A 15,108-nucleotide genomic window follows, 5' to 3' on the forward strand; every position below is an offset into this window, starting at 1 on the left:
TATTTCTTCCTTTTCTGTGGGTATTGTAAGAGGCGACTAAGGGAACTTAACGTGTTTAAAGAGGAACGTAGCGTTCCTCTTTAAACATCACCAAAAGCTTAACTGCGGTCCCTAACCCGCCAATAGTCGTTGCCACGCTTTATTAAGCGTGGCAACGACTAATAAAGCGTGGCAACGACTGACAAACCCCTAATAGTTTATATTCAGCAGTGGACAAATAATGGCTGATAAGGGATAACAGTCGAGAACATAATACTTAGTATAACATACGTATTAAGAGATACGGGTGCATATTTTTATTATTTTAATTACAGGAAATTAATAAAATCAACAGTTAATAAATTTATCTCCTCGAGTAATTATTTTTTGCCCTTCCCTTTTCCTTTGCCCTTAGGCTCGGGTTCAGGTTCTATGATCGGTTCAGGCGGTGGCGGAGGCCAGTACTTGTCGAAGAAGGCATCATCAGCTGCGAAGTTGAGGGGCAGAATGTGATTACGGCGATGCCAATCTTCGCGGTCCTTTTTTTCTTGTTCTTCCAACTCCCTTTCCTCTTTGGCTTTAAGCTGTTAAAAACATAAGAATATTGACAATGGATAGGATAAGTAGATAGGATGTTGAATAGAAACTAAATGTTGCACTAAACAAGTAGCGGAATCCGATAACATATTCCCAATAATATGCTGGAAAGGAGGGATGGGGGGGGGGGGAGGAATGACTTTTAGTATCTTCATAATGTGGGTGTATTCTATCATATTAATTATATACATCTAGATGATAGTTACTTTCAGGAAGGTAAAATTTTTCATACTACAAGTTACGACAAGCTTACTTAATTTTTTCGAGGTTTTTCCAATAGACTACAGCATGGAGTTCTTAAAAAAAAGGGGTAAAGAGATTTCTTTAGAGTCGGCAACACGCATGTACATAATGTCCCTGCTGTTGCAGGCGTTCATAGACTACTGTAGTTACAGTAGCCTATGAATAAATGCCTATGAAGCAGTTGCTTATTATCAAGTGGGTCGTATGCTTGTTTGCTTGAATGGCATAAAAAAACTTAAATTAATGATTTTTCATAGGATAAAACAAAATATTTTATAAAGGAAAGCTACGAAAAGCTCCGGACTAAAAATACCTCCATCAAAGCCAAATATTCTTCTGTATCGATTTCCCTCTTTTTTCCTTTAGTTTGCTTACTATCCTTTTTTGGTGATTTCTCCTTTTTAGGTTTGAATTTCAAGGGCACGTAAAGCCCTTTAGAATTTTGTATTTGGAACGGTGCATCTATCAACATGTACTCGGGAGTAAACGTGAAGATGGAACGCACCAAGTTATATTGATAGTCGGTGCTGAATCTAAAAACGTTTGAAAATATTCCGCTATTAGGTATGGCAATTAAAACAGCTTATTTACTTGACTGTTAAGAAATGGATAGCTGATAAAACGTAGGTATAAAAGTACACCAGCACAGAGCTTGTAGGTATCTACAAGTACACTCCACTTTACAATTTTAATAGAGTTTTGTATTTTGTGTTGCAAACAAAATTGCATTTAAATTTTGTAAGCATCCATTCTAGGTCGGAGACGATTAGTGTTACACAGTCATAGTAATTACGCTATGCTCTTCAAACTCTATTATTCTTGGGTGACAGGTAATTGATGACGTAGTAGATATCTATAAGTACGTATTTGGCATATACATATTTGTATTTTTTTTAAATATAAGACATGGACGACTATAAACCTAAAGTAAACACGCCCTCGCTATTAAGCAGCAGTTTTTAAACCGAGATCATAGAGTAAATCTTTTTAAAAATATAAATATTAGGCAAGCTATTTTATGTTTTTAGAATCAGTACCTATGGTAAACTTACAAATCAAAAATATAATGAATGATCTTTGTAAGGTCTCTCAAAGAACATTCATAAGCTGCACCCTTAAACGTGACAAGGTGTTGCTTTAATTCCGTCGGAATATTGGGACCCAGCTCTTGTGCACCAGGTAAATTTTCTCGAGCTTGGTAATAGACACCCGCTTCAGTTGGAGTAGGTAGCCGCTCTTCTTCTGCTATAAATCTTGCCGCAGAAACCATGTTATCCTGAAATTTTTATTTTTTATTAGTAGTTAAGATGTAAATTATAGATTAACTTAATTACTAACCAAATGGCTGATATGGCAAGGTTTTCATGTTTAGTATTGTCTATAATGTAAATAGATGAGTAGTAAAAAAATCGTCATTAGTATTTAAAGTGCTTATAGCAAATCAGGTAAGTAAACCTTTAGAATATATAAGTAAAACATTGAGTTTTAAAAACTAGTCAACTTTTTCCCAGCTAATTGTCATATTAGCTGTCTCGTTTTTTATGAGTGTTTTATATACCTACTTACGCACACCATCTTGCTGAACCATTTGAACCTTATTAGCTATATGAAATGTAGCTTCGAATTTATAGAATAAAACATAGTGGTAATACATTGAATTCTTACTCCGTTTCCATACAAAAAATCCTTCTTAATTTGGTCTTTTATTACCTTACTTATTCAAATGCATTTAACGAGAAATATTCTGATTTCTTGATTTTGCTGAGAAGTATTTATGAAAAGATTGCAACGTAACATTTTGATCAGGACTTCAAGCAGAAAGTAGGAGCACAGTAAAATATTTAAATTATAATTTGAATGATAAATGACCTTTAAATTAAAAGAAGTATGAAAGTCTCACATTATTTAAGAATTTATTATGTATTGCTTATTGGTTGGGATAATGTTATTTTAATTATAGCAAGTCATACGCTACAGTTAAGATTCCCAATTAATTAAAATCTCTTGAGAACATTAGTGAGATGAATCCATGTTTTAATATTAAGTACCTGGAAACGTTTTAGCATTCTATTTCGGTCAGCTGCATCAAAGTGTTGTATTTCCTTCATCCACTCACAAAACCAAAGTATAAGTATGGCTTGAGTTGCTAAAAACAAGGACGAGTTATTGGGTTATAGTTTAGCTAATCATATTCGTACATATACTTGCTTATCATACTATAACTTCACTTACGTCTATCTAATTCATCTTCTTGTGCTCTTCTTAGCAAATTAGCTAAGGTATCCAGAAACCAGAATTCTGCCAAACTGCTCTTATATTTAGTACAACCTACAATTTCTGCTAGAATATCTATATACTTCTGTTGCGCAGTATAAGCTATCTTAGGTATGGCTGCTGGATCGATATCAGTTTTGAATTCCTCAGGAAGTACATGGATCTTGTTTTGTTCTTCTATTTTTCTAATTTTGTCAGGTAAGATACGTCTTAAGGAAGGCGATGGGAAGACCTTTGAAAGTAAATCATCAATGTACTTGTACTATTTATTGCGTGATGCTTAATATGCAATACTAAATTTGGTAGAACAGGTGCTGTTAATTTCTAACTAAGAAATAAAGACTTTTTAAATTTAAATCAAGTTTAATTTTTTAACATCAGGCATATAAGTTGGTAACTTGCTCATTGATAAATCTTTAATGAACAGCACCATAATACCTGTTCACAGGTATCTTGTATTTTGGCACTTCTAAGTACTAAGATATTATTGTCTTATATGCTAGATAATAAATAATATACATATATATTTTAACTTGTGGAATTACTCATGAGAAGTTTTGAACCATTCTTTTACAAAATATCTTTACTTTTTATCGTAAAATTTCAGACATAGAATTAATCTGCTAGGTGCATGGAAAAAGCATTAGATGGTAGTAACGATTCCCCAGAAATTGGTAATGAATCATATCTACTCATTCTATTTTCCATATTTAATCGCATCTATTGTAGTATTTGTCCGTTTTTTCTAAAAATAAAATTCTTATTTCTAACTGACCTCTGTTTCTTCTTCGAATAGTTCTTCTACAATTTGCTGTTTCTCTTCTTCTGGAATTTCTTCAGGAATAACTTCCTCGTGTTCTTCACATGGACCTAAATTAATATTAATTTTATTATTATCTAATTATATATGATCTGACACAAAGATGTGTATTTTTTGACATTATAAAAATTTAAATTACTTCGTTAAGTTTGAGGAACTTTTAAAGACGCTTGAGATTCACGTTTCTTTGCGTAAACGAGGTCTCCGGATTTGATTCCCCGTCAGACATATTTAGGAAATGAATTTATCTGTATTGGCTTCACTTTAGGTATTCTCGGTTATGCTCTCAAATGTATATTTCCTAGTTTCTCAGAACACTAGGTGTGATTGCGTGGCATCAGAGGAGACTGTATAAAAATCGTCTGCTTGGATACCTCTTTTCCATTTGTGTTTTTGACGTAGAGTGTTTGCATAGTTGTGTTTTAATTTGAAGGGCGGGATATATGAAATTGCAGGGTATGGACGCATGACAGTCTTCAGGAATGGCACACAGAATACTCTGTTATATCCATGGTACTGTACATGTCTATAGGCCTTAATTACCACTTTTTATCAAGTGGGTCGTCAGTTTGTTTGACTTTCTAAGTTAAAGAAAAAAAAACTTATTATATAATATATATATTAGGCAGGATATGTGTATCAATATACATATGTTTTAAATTTCCAATTGGGGCAATCCTTAGTAGAAGTGGACGAACACATACCTTGTTCTTCAATTTCTCCTAATGAGGAAAATGATTCCGGTGATTCTGGAGCCGATCTGATGCATTCTAGTCCGGAGTCTGACAGTAACTTATTTAGTAGGGTCACGTGAATGTCTTCTATATTCCGTGACGCCATTATATCTATTTATAGGATTAGTAATTATTTATAAATCTATTTATTTTATGGTTTCACCTAATTCTGTGGCAACATTAAATTAATTCTAAATTTGATATTGATTAGTATTGAAATTTCTTAATCTATGATTCAAATACATTTGTCTATTTGAATATGTCTAATTGTAAAGTTTTAATTTGATATAAGACAGTCTATATACAAGAGCAATTTATATTTTTTTTTTGTATTATAATAATAGGTTTTTAGACAAAGGAATGTTATTATACAGTTACATTTTGCTGATGGGAAGGTTAATATTAAATAAATTAAGGTTCAAACCTAGGCAAAATTATTGTAGTTTTTGATACACTATAGCAGTGTAATAATGCAGCAAAGTATAGTAAACATTATACCAGTATTTATAATATTGTAAATAGAAAAGATTTGTTTATTTTTTTTTTGTTTATTTTTTCACAATGATCATATCAGCCGTTAACTGTCCACTTTTTTTTTGCAAGTAGATATCACTTTTAGAAGGCGGATTGATAGCCGCAGTTAGGCTTTAGTGTTGTTTTAAGAGAGACCTTGCTGCCTATCCCTCGACCATTAACACACGATACTAACGGAAAAGAAGGGGGTGGGCCATTCTATGACGGGTCCACAAGGTAATTTTTATATATATATTTGTAATGGACAAATTAAAAAATACTTTATTAATTTTAGAATTTTTTTCCCATATACTATGCTATATACAGTATATGCTACATACAGTAACATGGTATGGGCTGTATTTTATTAAGAACAATACCGTACGAAACGGGGCGAGCCGCAAGTAATAGGTATAATATGAAATGTCTAGTTTTTGTTTTTAATACGAATCGAAAGTCTTCTCTTCCGACAACTCCGTCCTACTATTAGTATAGTATAATTCAGATCAAACAGTAGAGCGAGTGTGGTGGAATTCATTAAGTTAACGGTACAATAAACGTGCCCTAATTGGAGCACCGAATTGTGGGGGTCGACGATACCCAAATGAAGGGTTACGTAGCCGAAATTACAGGTCTATATTACAAGAGTGAACGGCAGGGTGCCCGCTGCACGCTTATTAAAACTAATAAACACGTTAATTAAAACTATTTGAAACATGTAAGTCTAATAAAAGATTTGGTGCACACCCAAATTTGCTGGTATTGAAGTGCGAGTGAAAGCGAGCGTGGAATTTTATGAATACATATTTTTTAAATATATATTATAGAACTCCTAAATCCATAATGTGATTATAAATTTCATTCAAATCCGCTCAGAAAAATATATAAAAGTTTTTACATTTCGATATGACATTAGTAGCGGGTATTATAATGGAATTAATTCTAAATAATATTGAGTTCTGATATTTATTATACGCACAAAGATTCTTACTTCATTCAACATAGATAAAATATAATATATATTATGTATAAATTATAAATTGATAAAATTTAAAATGTGATTCAAAACATTGTGCTTTTCAATATCTTTAGATACATATTACAGAACATAAATAATATAATTTTGTAATAATTATAATCGCTTTCGCTTATTACTTGGTCCGTTGATCACTATTCGGGTGGCGTGCTTATATGGCTTCCACTTAACACGTCCTAATTACACAGGGGACAGCGATATTTATACCGGTTGTTTTGGTGTACCACCGGCACTATATCGTTTTAGGATTCTAATCTTTAAAGATAAAGTAATACTACATTCATTACTATCTATTTATATTTAATATTTATTTATTAAACTAGCGACCCGCCTCAGCGTCGCACAGATTGATAGAGAAGTGTGAATAAAATTTATAAAGAAATGTAAATTAGTATTTTATATTATGTTAATAGGCAAATTTTTATTCTTCGCGTTACATTATTGTAATTTTTGTAGGGATTTCTATTATCTGAAAATAATATACAGTCTATGTTACTCGCTGATAATGTAGCTTTCTAAATAATCTTTAGTATCGGTTGAGTAAGTATATTATTTTAGGAAATCCAAGTTAAAGAGAAAGACGTCATATTGCGTAAAGACGTAGTTAGAGACTTTTAGATATAGGGTAAAACGTAAAATAAAAATCAGTACCTACGCTGTTGGATCATAAATTAAAAAACAATACCTACCTCTTTTTATGCTGCGAGTAGAAACTTGATATGATAGATACTAATATAATTTTTTAAAGTTTCCTTTTTTCTTAATACAACTTAGAATGGCAAACAAGCTGACGGCCCACCTGATGGAAAGTGGTAACCGTCGCCTATAGACATGAGCAGTACCATGGATATAACAGAGTATACTATTTCACCCATAATATCCCCCATGCGTTGCCATTCCTGAGGACTCAGATGTTATTTCTCTGTACCCAGTAAATTCACGCCATATCCCACCCTTCAAATCGAAACACAGTCATGCAAACACAACTGCTTCACGGTAGAAACACGAATGGGACAGAGGTACCCAAGCAATCGACTTTTGTACAAAGTCTCCCTCCCTTTCTATGTCAATATTAATAATTTAGACAAATAACTTTGTATGTTGTATAGAATTATTTATCTAAGATGCGTAAAACAATATTATTTGCGTAGACCTACAATTATTCAAAAAAGTGCACAGAAAAATTTATAGTAAACCGTCAATATATACACCATGATATATGGTTTTCTAGTCGTAATTGGATTTTAATGTCGTAAGCAAACGTTAGACTTTGTTGGGGACAGCTGTTGCCAAAGGCACGACGATGGGTCGTTAGTGGAAAAAACTAATTATACTTCTGTTGAAGATGCCTGGGGATACGAAATATACACAGGGATGATATTGTAGAGATGTTTATGTTTAAGTTTGCATGTTATAGAAAAGTAACAGTCTTAGTCATCAAGCCCAAGGGTAATAGCTAAAATGGCAGTCTTTAACTACAATTTGCTATTGCCAGCATAATACTGGACAATTATGGAATTTGTTCCAAAATTGTCAAAAGTTAATTAATAGTTCTGTATTTATATATCATTTAGTCAAAGTCAATATTATTCATTTTATTATAATGTCATAATGTTAATTAAACTTAGAAGTTAATGATTTAAAGATGATATTTCATAATACATTCAATTCTGAATCGCCATTTCCCTAAACTTATTTCCAGAAAATTAAATTTCAATTTAACGTTAAATATATTAATGTAAAATTTCGAATAAATTTAATGACTTAAATCTTAAATTACAATGAATTTAGTATATAATAGTTCATAAAATAGTAATTTCGCAAACCATGAAATTTAAATATTAGGATAAGAGGTTAAGATAAATGGCTTCTTAGAATCGACCCCATTGTTATAACCTTATAATGTCTGCTCTATGAATTCATTCAATTGCCTGTCTATATTGTATCTAACATAGATTGTCACGGATCATTACGAGTTCATTGTTTCTTTAAAATGTATAAACAACTGTGTACGTTTATAATTGATGACCTCCGCAGCCATAGATTACGAGAGGTTTTTTTTTTTATGTAACATAGAAAAACAAATTGATGGCTCACCTGATGGAAGAGGTAACCGTCGCCTGTAGACATAAACAGACCATAAACACCACAGACTACCTACTTTACTTGTCCTGCGTTGCCATTTAAAAAGATAAAGATGTAAGTTTGTAATTTCGCTACCGTATTCCACCTTTCAAACTGAAACACAACTAAGCACACAGCAAGCACCCAGGCTTAGCTACAGAAATACAATTAGAGTATGAGGCACCCAAGTAAAAAACTTTTGTACAGAATCTCTCACTGGTAGGTAACAACAGTCCAGTGACGTATTTTTTAAGGGATGATAATGTAACGGTATACGCTGGCGGGGCACCAGTAAGGGATGATAGGTGAGAATGAAAAAGCAGGTCAGTTAATCCATTGTGATAAATACACCTGAAATCAGCACGATAGTTTCCGGGGGGGACCTGGTGGAAATTAATTTACCAGGTTTTTTTTTGATGGATGAAAATGGTATGGTGACCCCGCCTGCGCTAACGGGATACGCTGGCGGAGCACCAGTGAAGGGTGATAGATGAGAATGAAAACAGGCCAGTTAGCCCATCATGATGAATTCAACAGGAATTAACCATGCTAGTTTCCAAGGGGAACCGCGAGGAGGTCGACCTGGTTGGGTATATTGCTAGCAATTGGATTCTCAGTCTCTATTACTAACAATTCCTTTCCCTCCCAACTTGCCAGGGTATATTGCTAGCAATGGGATTGGTAATCCGCATTTTTAACAATCTCTTCTCCCCAGTGACGTATTAGGAGACTTATTATTTGTTTAATTACAGTTTATCGTATTACATACAAAATATATTTCGAGTATCACGGTGTGGTAATATAGAAGGAGAGATACCAGAGGGAGACTTTATACAAAAGTCGATTGCTTGGGTACCTCTGTCCCATTCATCCCATAAAAAAATAAGTTAATATTTAAAAAAAGGTGTTTTATAAACTTAGCTGTATACGCTGCCGCATGACTAGATACAAGTGATCTTCACACCATCACCAGCAACACAGGGTATCCTAGTTTGAGGCCCAGGCGATTGGTGTGAAGTGATGGTACAATACAAAAAAATAGGTATGTATATACATACTTTCTTAATGGGTGACAATGAAATGGTAACTCCGCCCGCGCTATCGCTATACACCGGCGGGGCACCAGTGGAAGATGGTAGGTGAAAATAATGCAGGTCAGTTGGCCTACCATGATGAATTCGACAAGAATTAACCATGATGGTTTCCAGAAGGAATTGCGTGGAGGTCGACGTTATAGGGTACATTGCTAGCAATAGGGCTATTAAACCTCATTACTAACAATCCTTTTTCCTCCAATATACATACCTTGTACTGTAGTGATATAACTTTTTTAGGTAAAATAATTTTACGAGATCCCAGTAATTAATATAGATACTAGTCTTAAGGAATGGATTTTGTTAATTAATGAATTATATATTATACTATTGTATATTAAATATAATGCATTTCCTTATACTTTAGAGGGTAGGCAGAGACTACGAAACAAAACGACATTGCCTTTTAAAGATATATAAATAAATTTCCCTCATGAACATTTTGATTTCAAAATAAAAATTAACATCAAGCGATCACGTCTGGAGACGAAATGCGTCGGTGTTTATTACGTGAGTGTGCTGTTTGTGGGTTAGGGCACCACAGCCGGTCAACGTAAAATTTGCTCATATGAAAGTATCAAATTGAAATAATTACTGACAATAAAAAGTAAAGATTAATACGGGAGTAAATCCTTTCGATTAATAAATGAATAATAAATAATAATTGTTTTGTTCTATTGCATTAAATCTTCAAATTAATCACGATAATTTGGGATCTGATTCACCATGACCATATGAACGTCCATCTGACAGGGTACATTGAGGGGTAAGGATTTGTTAGTAATAGGTGCACCTTACTGTAGGCTTTCTCTGGAAAGAACGTGGTTAAAGTTGATTTGATCTGACTTCATATTCACTAATTACCTCTCACTGGAGCCCCGTCAGCGTATTCCGGTAGCGCAGGCGGGGTTGCCATATCTTTTTCACGTATTAAAAAAAAGATTGCATATATTGCTCTTTATCCAAAAATAGATTCCAAAACATAAAAAAATAAGCTTATTAATTTTCATTAAACTGAAGGAAATTTTATTATGAACTAAGGGTCTTAACCCTTATGAATATATACAATTATGTGTGATACACGCACACACGAAGCACAAGTGCGTGCGCGGCAAAAATGCAACTCGGCGACTTGCTTAAATATCGCGCAGGAAAACTGTGGAGACTCTTTCAAATTACATTAAGTTGACGATTTCTTCATAAATTCGAATCTCCATCAAATTTGATTATAACCTGAAATAATATAATTAGGTGTTGATGAAAATGTAGTTAATGCTTCCAGTGTCATGGCACTGGTCACGTATTTTTTTGAATATTTTAATATTATTGTACTAGTACTTTGTTACTTCTTCGAAGGTACGAATTTATTTCAGAAGTAGTGAAAATAAAATAAAAAACAATGATACAGATTTTACTACTTACTACACTTACTACGAATTTTCAAACTTCACATTTTTAAAATCAAGAACACAATAATGAAAATCGCATTCAACTCTGTGCAGTTGTTTTTACGTGATGCTGGAACAAACAAAGATTTTCTAAAAGTTATTGCTTTGACTTCACACAGCACAGGCGTTGTTGTTCTTTCATTTACATCTATTCAGAACAGAGTTACTTCACGGTAGAAACACGAATGGGACGAACTATCTGAGCAGACAGTTCCTTTTGTGCAAAGTACAGACTCTTCTGGGAAAAATAATCTTAAATTCCTTTCTACGCCACCCATATTCCCAACTTCCCCAACTGGCAAGGTGAATGAACCTACGAAATGCACGCACACCATTACATACACATTCACACAGACATGTACAAACCGACAAAGTACTATACATTGTCGTAGGTCAGTGTTATCGTGTAATGAACGGAAAGTAAGATTTATCACATTTGTATAATTTACATATTGACTTGGCGTTATATTTTTATACTTTAGTTTGTGTTTTACACGGGTTCACTGACATTAATAAAGATTGGACATTTATGTACATTTCGTACCAATAAAAACAGAATTTGATTAAGAAAAAAGAAAGAGTATTGTTCCATTACACTCACAGTGTGAGGATTTTCCTTCATTTCCGATTCCGTTCTTCTCCACGGGACTTAAAACATAATTGTCACTTTTTAAAAACAGTTCTGTAAATATAACACAATAATTATTTGTATACATGATTTTGAAATTTTGAAGTTAAAATATTTATACATACTTTTTCATACCAAACCAGATATTACACATTTCAGCAATAAAATTAACCATACATAAGTATTAAGTTACGAGCAAAATATTTATTAAATTTGTAAAAATTATTCCAGTATATATATATAAGATTTCTATATATTATATTATATAATACTTTACGATTACTGGTTTTAATACATATACTTTCCATAAAGTAGCACTTTTTGAGTTACGTCAATTTTATTTTACAGCGATAATTTATTGTTTCCCGATTTCCTACTATTATAATTATTAGTAAAAAAATAAAACGAAAAAAGTTTTATAAAAAAATATTGGTTTTTGTATCTTCCAGTTATTACAATATACAAAACAAAAAAAAAATAGTTAATTGCGACGATTATGAAATCACAAAAATTGCATTATCTGTTTTTCTATATTTATTATATTTTATATTTATATCTATATTTATTACATATAAAATTATTTTCTATAATCTATTTTACATTATAATATAACATATAAAATTTATAATATATCGTATGATATATATCACATTATAATTGATTTGTCCAGTATCTAGTGTCTCAAACAGGAATAGTGATCGTAAACAAATCGCAAATCGTCTAGCCTCAGTGATTTGTATTCATTTATTTCTGTCTGTTACGACGATACAACCAAATTGCTATTGTTTGTTAATTCGTCGACAAAGTATATACGAGTACATTTAAGATATAAACGAACAAACTTCTTATATATTAAGTTTAGTTAAAGAGTAAAACGGAGCACTATAGGCGATTGTTCATCCGAATGAATTACAGATCACGTGATCTAAACCGAATAACGAGTTAAAAATTCAATTTCTTGTTCAATTTTGTTTAGTGATCAACCTTCGCTTTTTATTGGAGATTTTATCCATGAAAATAGAAAAAAAAAATACGGAGCTATATGCATATATTACTCATTAGCAAACCGTCGTACCTTGGGGGGAAAGGGATTGTTAGTAATGGAGACTGAGAATCCCATTGCTAGCAATATACCCAACCAGGTCGGCCTCCTCGCGGTTCTCCCTGGAAACTATCATGATTAATACCAGATGAATTCATCATGATTGGCTAACTGGCCTGTTTTCATCCTCATCGATCATCCTTCACTGGTGTCCCGCCAGCGTAACCCGTTAACGCAGGCGGGGTTACCATTCCATTTCATCCAATTAAAAAAAACCCGTCGTACCTGGGGGAAGGGATTATTAGTAATGCAGACTACCCGTCCCATTGCTAGCAATATACTCTATTAGATCGACCTCCACGTGGTTCCCCCTGGAAACCATCGTGCTGGATTCTGTTTGTATTTATCACGATGGGCTAACTGACCTTCTTTTTTATTTTCACTTATCATACCTCATTGGTGCCCCACCAGTGAATACCGTTAGCGTAGGCGGCTTACCATTCCATTATCATTCATTAAAAAAAAACCCATCGTACCTTCACAAAAAAAGATACATGTATCATGAGTAGATAGTATGGGGGGGGGGGGGGGGGGTATTCTCTCATTTTTTTTAAAACAAAATACAGCAACTAGCTGACAATGTGGTCAAAATTTCTCTAAAAGGAATAAATGTTTAAAATTGGTTATATATTTTTTGAGTTAATCACAACAAACAAAAAACGAAACTTTTAAAATATTAGTTTAGAAGTTTAGTGCACTGTAATAATTTATTTTTTTTGTTTTCATTAATAAAAATAATAACACTACTTAAGTGTATTACAGGAAAAAAAAAACTGTAAAGTAGTTTTTTATTTATGATCTAGTAGTTTAGAAATATACAATAATATTTTAAATATCTATAGAATTTTAATCTAAATGTATTGATATACATATATATAATCAACTACATACAGTAAACAGATAGAGCATTTGCGAGATGTAACTCATTAGACAAAAACAGACACCAGGCTTGCTTAAGGCCCGCGCGCAAAGTGGTACAACCGGTATTTTTTCATTTTTCCAACCGGGTTCATTGACCGGCATATAAAGGTACCTATACGTGGGGCAATTCATCAAACTGCAATAATGTGTGTAAACGCACGGGATGGGACCTAGATATTGGACTAGGGGAGCCGTGAACGCTCGCCCCGATAGCGGAGTAGCGCTGCATAGACACACCACTTTAGCTTCAACTTTGGCATATTTATGTTAATTTATAAATCTTGAGTTCATAAAAAAATATTTATTTATAGCTTTAATATATTTTAATTAAAAAAAAAATGGTTTATGGACTTTTTTTATGATTGTTTATTTTTATTATTATTATTGTATATTTTGACCCAACCACTTTTTTGGCATTTAGGTACTTCTTTTTGTTACTTTTTTTTATTATAAATATTAAATCGAAGTTCGATATTATATTTTTTTGCAGATATATGTCCATATGTTGACTTTTATAGAATAAAAGGTATTCCTTTTGTCACAATATTCTCTACATCAAGATACATTTTATTATGACTCAAGAAAAGTTAAGAAGAAAGTTTTTAAAAAAAGCATTACAAATTTTCAAATAAATATTATGAATGTTTCATTCATATATTATAAATTTATTTAGGCATTATAATTAAACTATAACTCACATCTTAAGTAAATATAATATATTAATTATCATTATTCACAGATCGTAAATGTACTTTAAATTAAACAATTGTATAACTAATTAAACCTGTCTTCTATTTTATGAACTCATGTTCATAAATATGTCAGCAAGTTGATACTTTGCCATTGTAAATATACGTTCACACTACTCCTGACATTATATTAATGTTCAACAGAAGTAATTATGACAAAGTACTAAAATAATATTATATATCAATATATGAATTAAATTTACATTCCATTTAAAACTGTAATGTATTCCTAATTATTTTGTAGATATGTAAAATAATGTAAATACATAAGTAGATATCTAATAAAAATAAGTTTCATCTGTTCTGGTAGATAGATATAATAAATATACCTACGATTTGTCATTGGAATATAATATTTCGTTTATGAAAAGAGTAGTTACAAGACTTGCGATAAGTTTTTGATTAACATGAATGTCAGCTCATTAGACTATTCATTAAGAAGTGAGAACCTGTCAGAAATACTTATTGTTTAGTACCTAAGAATACTTACATGAAAATGTTCTGTGCATTTTCATCTTTTTATTGTATAAGTCTGGCAATAATATTGCATTTTGACTGTAAATAATGCGTGCTGGTTTTTAGATAAATATTCCTGAAACAACAATATTTTTTTTAAAATATCTACCTATATTATTCAAACATACTTTGTTAAATAAATATATCTATATCTTTGTATAAATAAAATTTAAAAATACAAAACGACTAGTTCATTACTATTTTTAAAATTAAAATAAAACGGTTTATATTATTATTTTATTTTGTGGCGTAATGTGCTTTTACAAGCGTACCGTTTGTCTATGAAGCGCTTACCGCTTGATTATACAAAATCATCCCCTATCTATCGCT

The 15,108-nt window shown here is 32.2% G+C and overlaps 1 protein-coding gene across 2 annotated transcripts; it reads right to left on the bottom strand.

Moving 5' to 3' along the window:
* Positions 1–359: 359 nt before the first annotated feature.
* On the bottom strand, positions 360–14,838 carry LOC113514575 (uncharacterized). 2 transcript variants are annotated; one of them, XM_052895293.1, is made up of 7 exons: positions 14,753–14,838; positions 3,869–3,963; positions 3,052–3,325; positions 2,868–2,965; positions 1,872–2,095; positions 1,133–1,352; positions 360–563 (listed from the first exon to the last, which is right to left on the bottom strand). In XM_052895293.1, the coding sequence occupies exons 1-7, from the start codon at positions 14,775–14,777 to the stop codon at positions 360–362; spliced, it is 1,140 nt and encodes a 379-aa protein (XP_052751253.1). In that variant the 5' UTR covers positions 14,778–14,838. The 2 variants fall into 2 exon arrangements, with proteins under 2 accessions (XP_052751253.1, XP_026754482.2); XM_026898681.3 differs by lacking the exon at positions 14,753–14,838 and adding an exon at positions 4,618–4,864.
* Between the last annotated feature and the right edge of the window lie 270 nt (positions 14,839–15,108).

Source organism: Galleria mellonella, unplaced genomic scaffold, assembly GCF_026898425.1.
Source record: "Galleria mellonella isolate WM207_F2 unplaced genomic scaffold, CSIRO_AGI_GalMel_v1 utg270, whole genome shotgun sequence".
Lineage (NCBI taxonomy): Eukaryota > Metazoa > Arthropoda > Insecta > Lepidoptera > Pyralidae > Galleria > Galleria mellonella.

What these genes read in the sequence shown, in the direction of transcription:
- LOC113514575 (XM_026898681.3), bottom strand. Translation starts at nt 4,753, where the DNA reads ATGGCGTCACGGAATATAGAAGACATTCACGTGACCCTACTAAATAAG. An exon ending in ATTCATTATATTTTTGATTT is followed by an intron (nt 1,353 to 1,871) that starts GTAAGTTTACCA and finishes AAACGTTTTTAG; the next exon opens with ATTCAGCACCGACTATCAAT. An exon ending in AATATTTGGCTTTGATGGAG is followed by an intron (nt 564 to 1,132) that starts GTATTTTTAGTC and finishes TGTTTTTAACAG; the next exon opens with CTTAAAGCCAAAGAGGAAAG.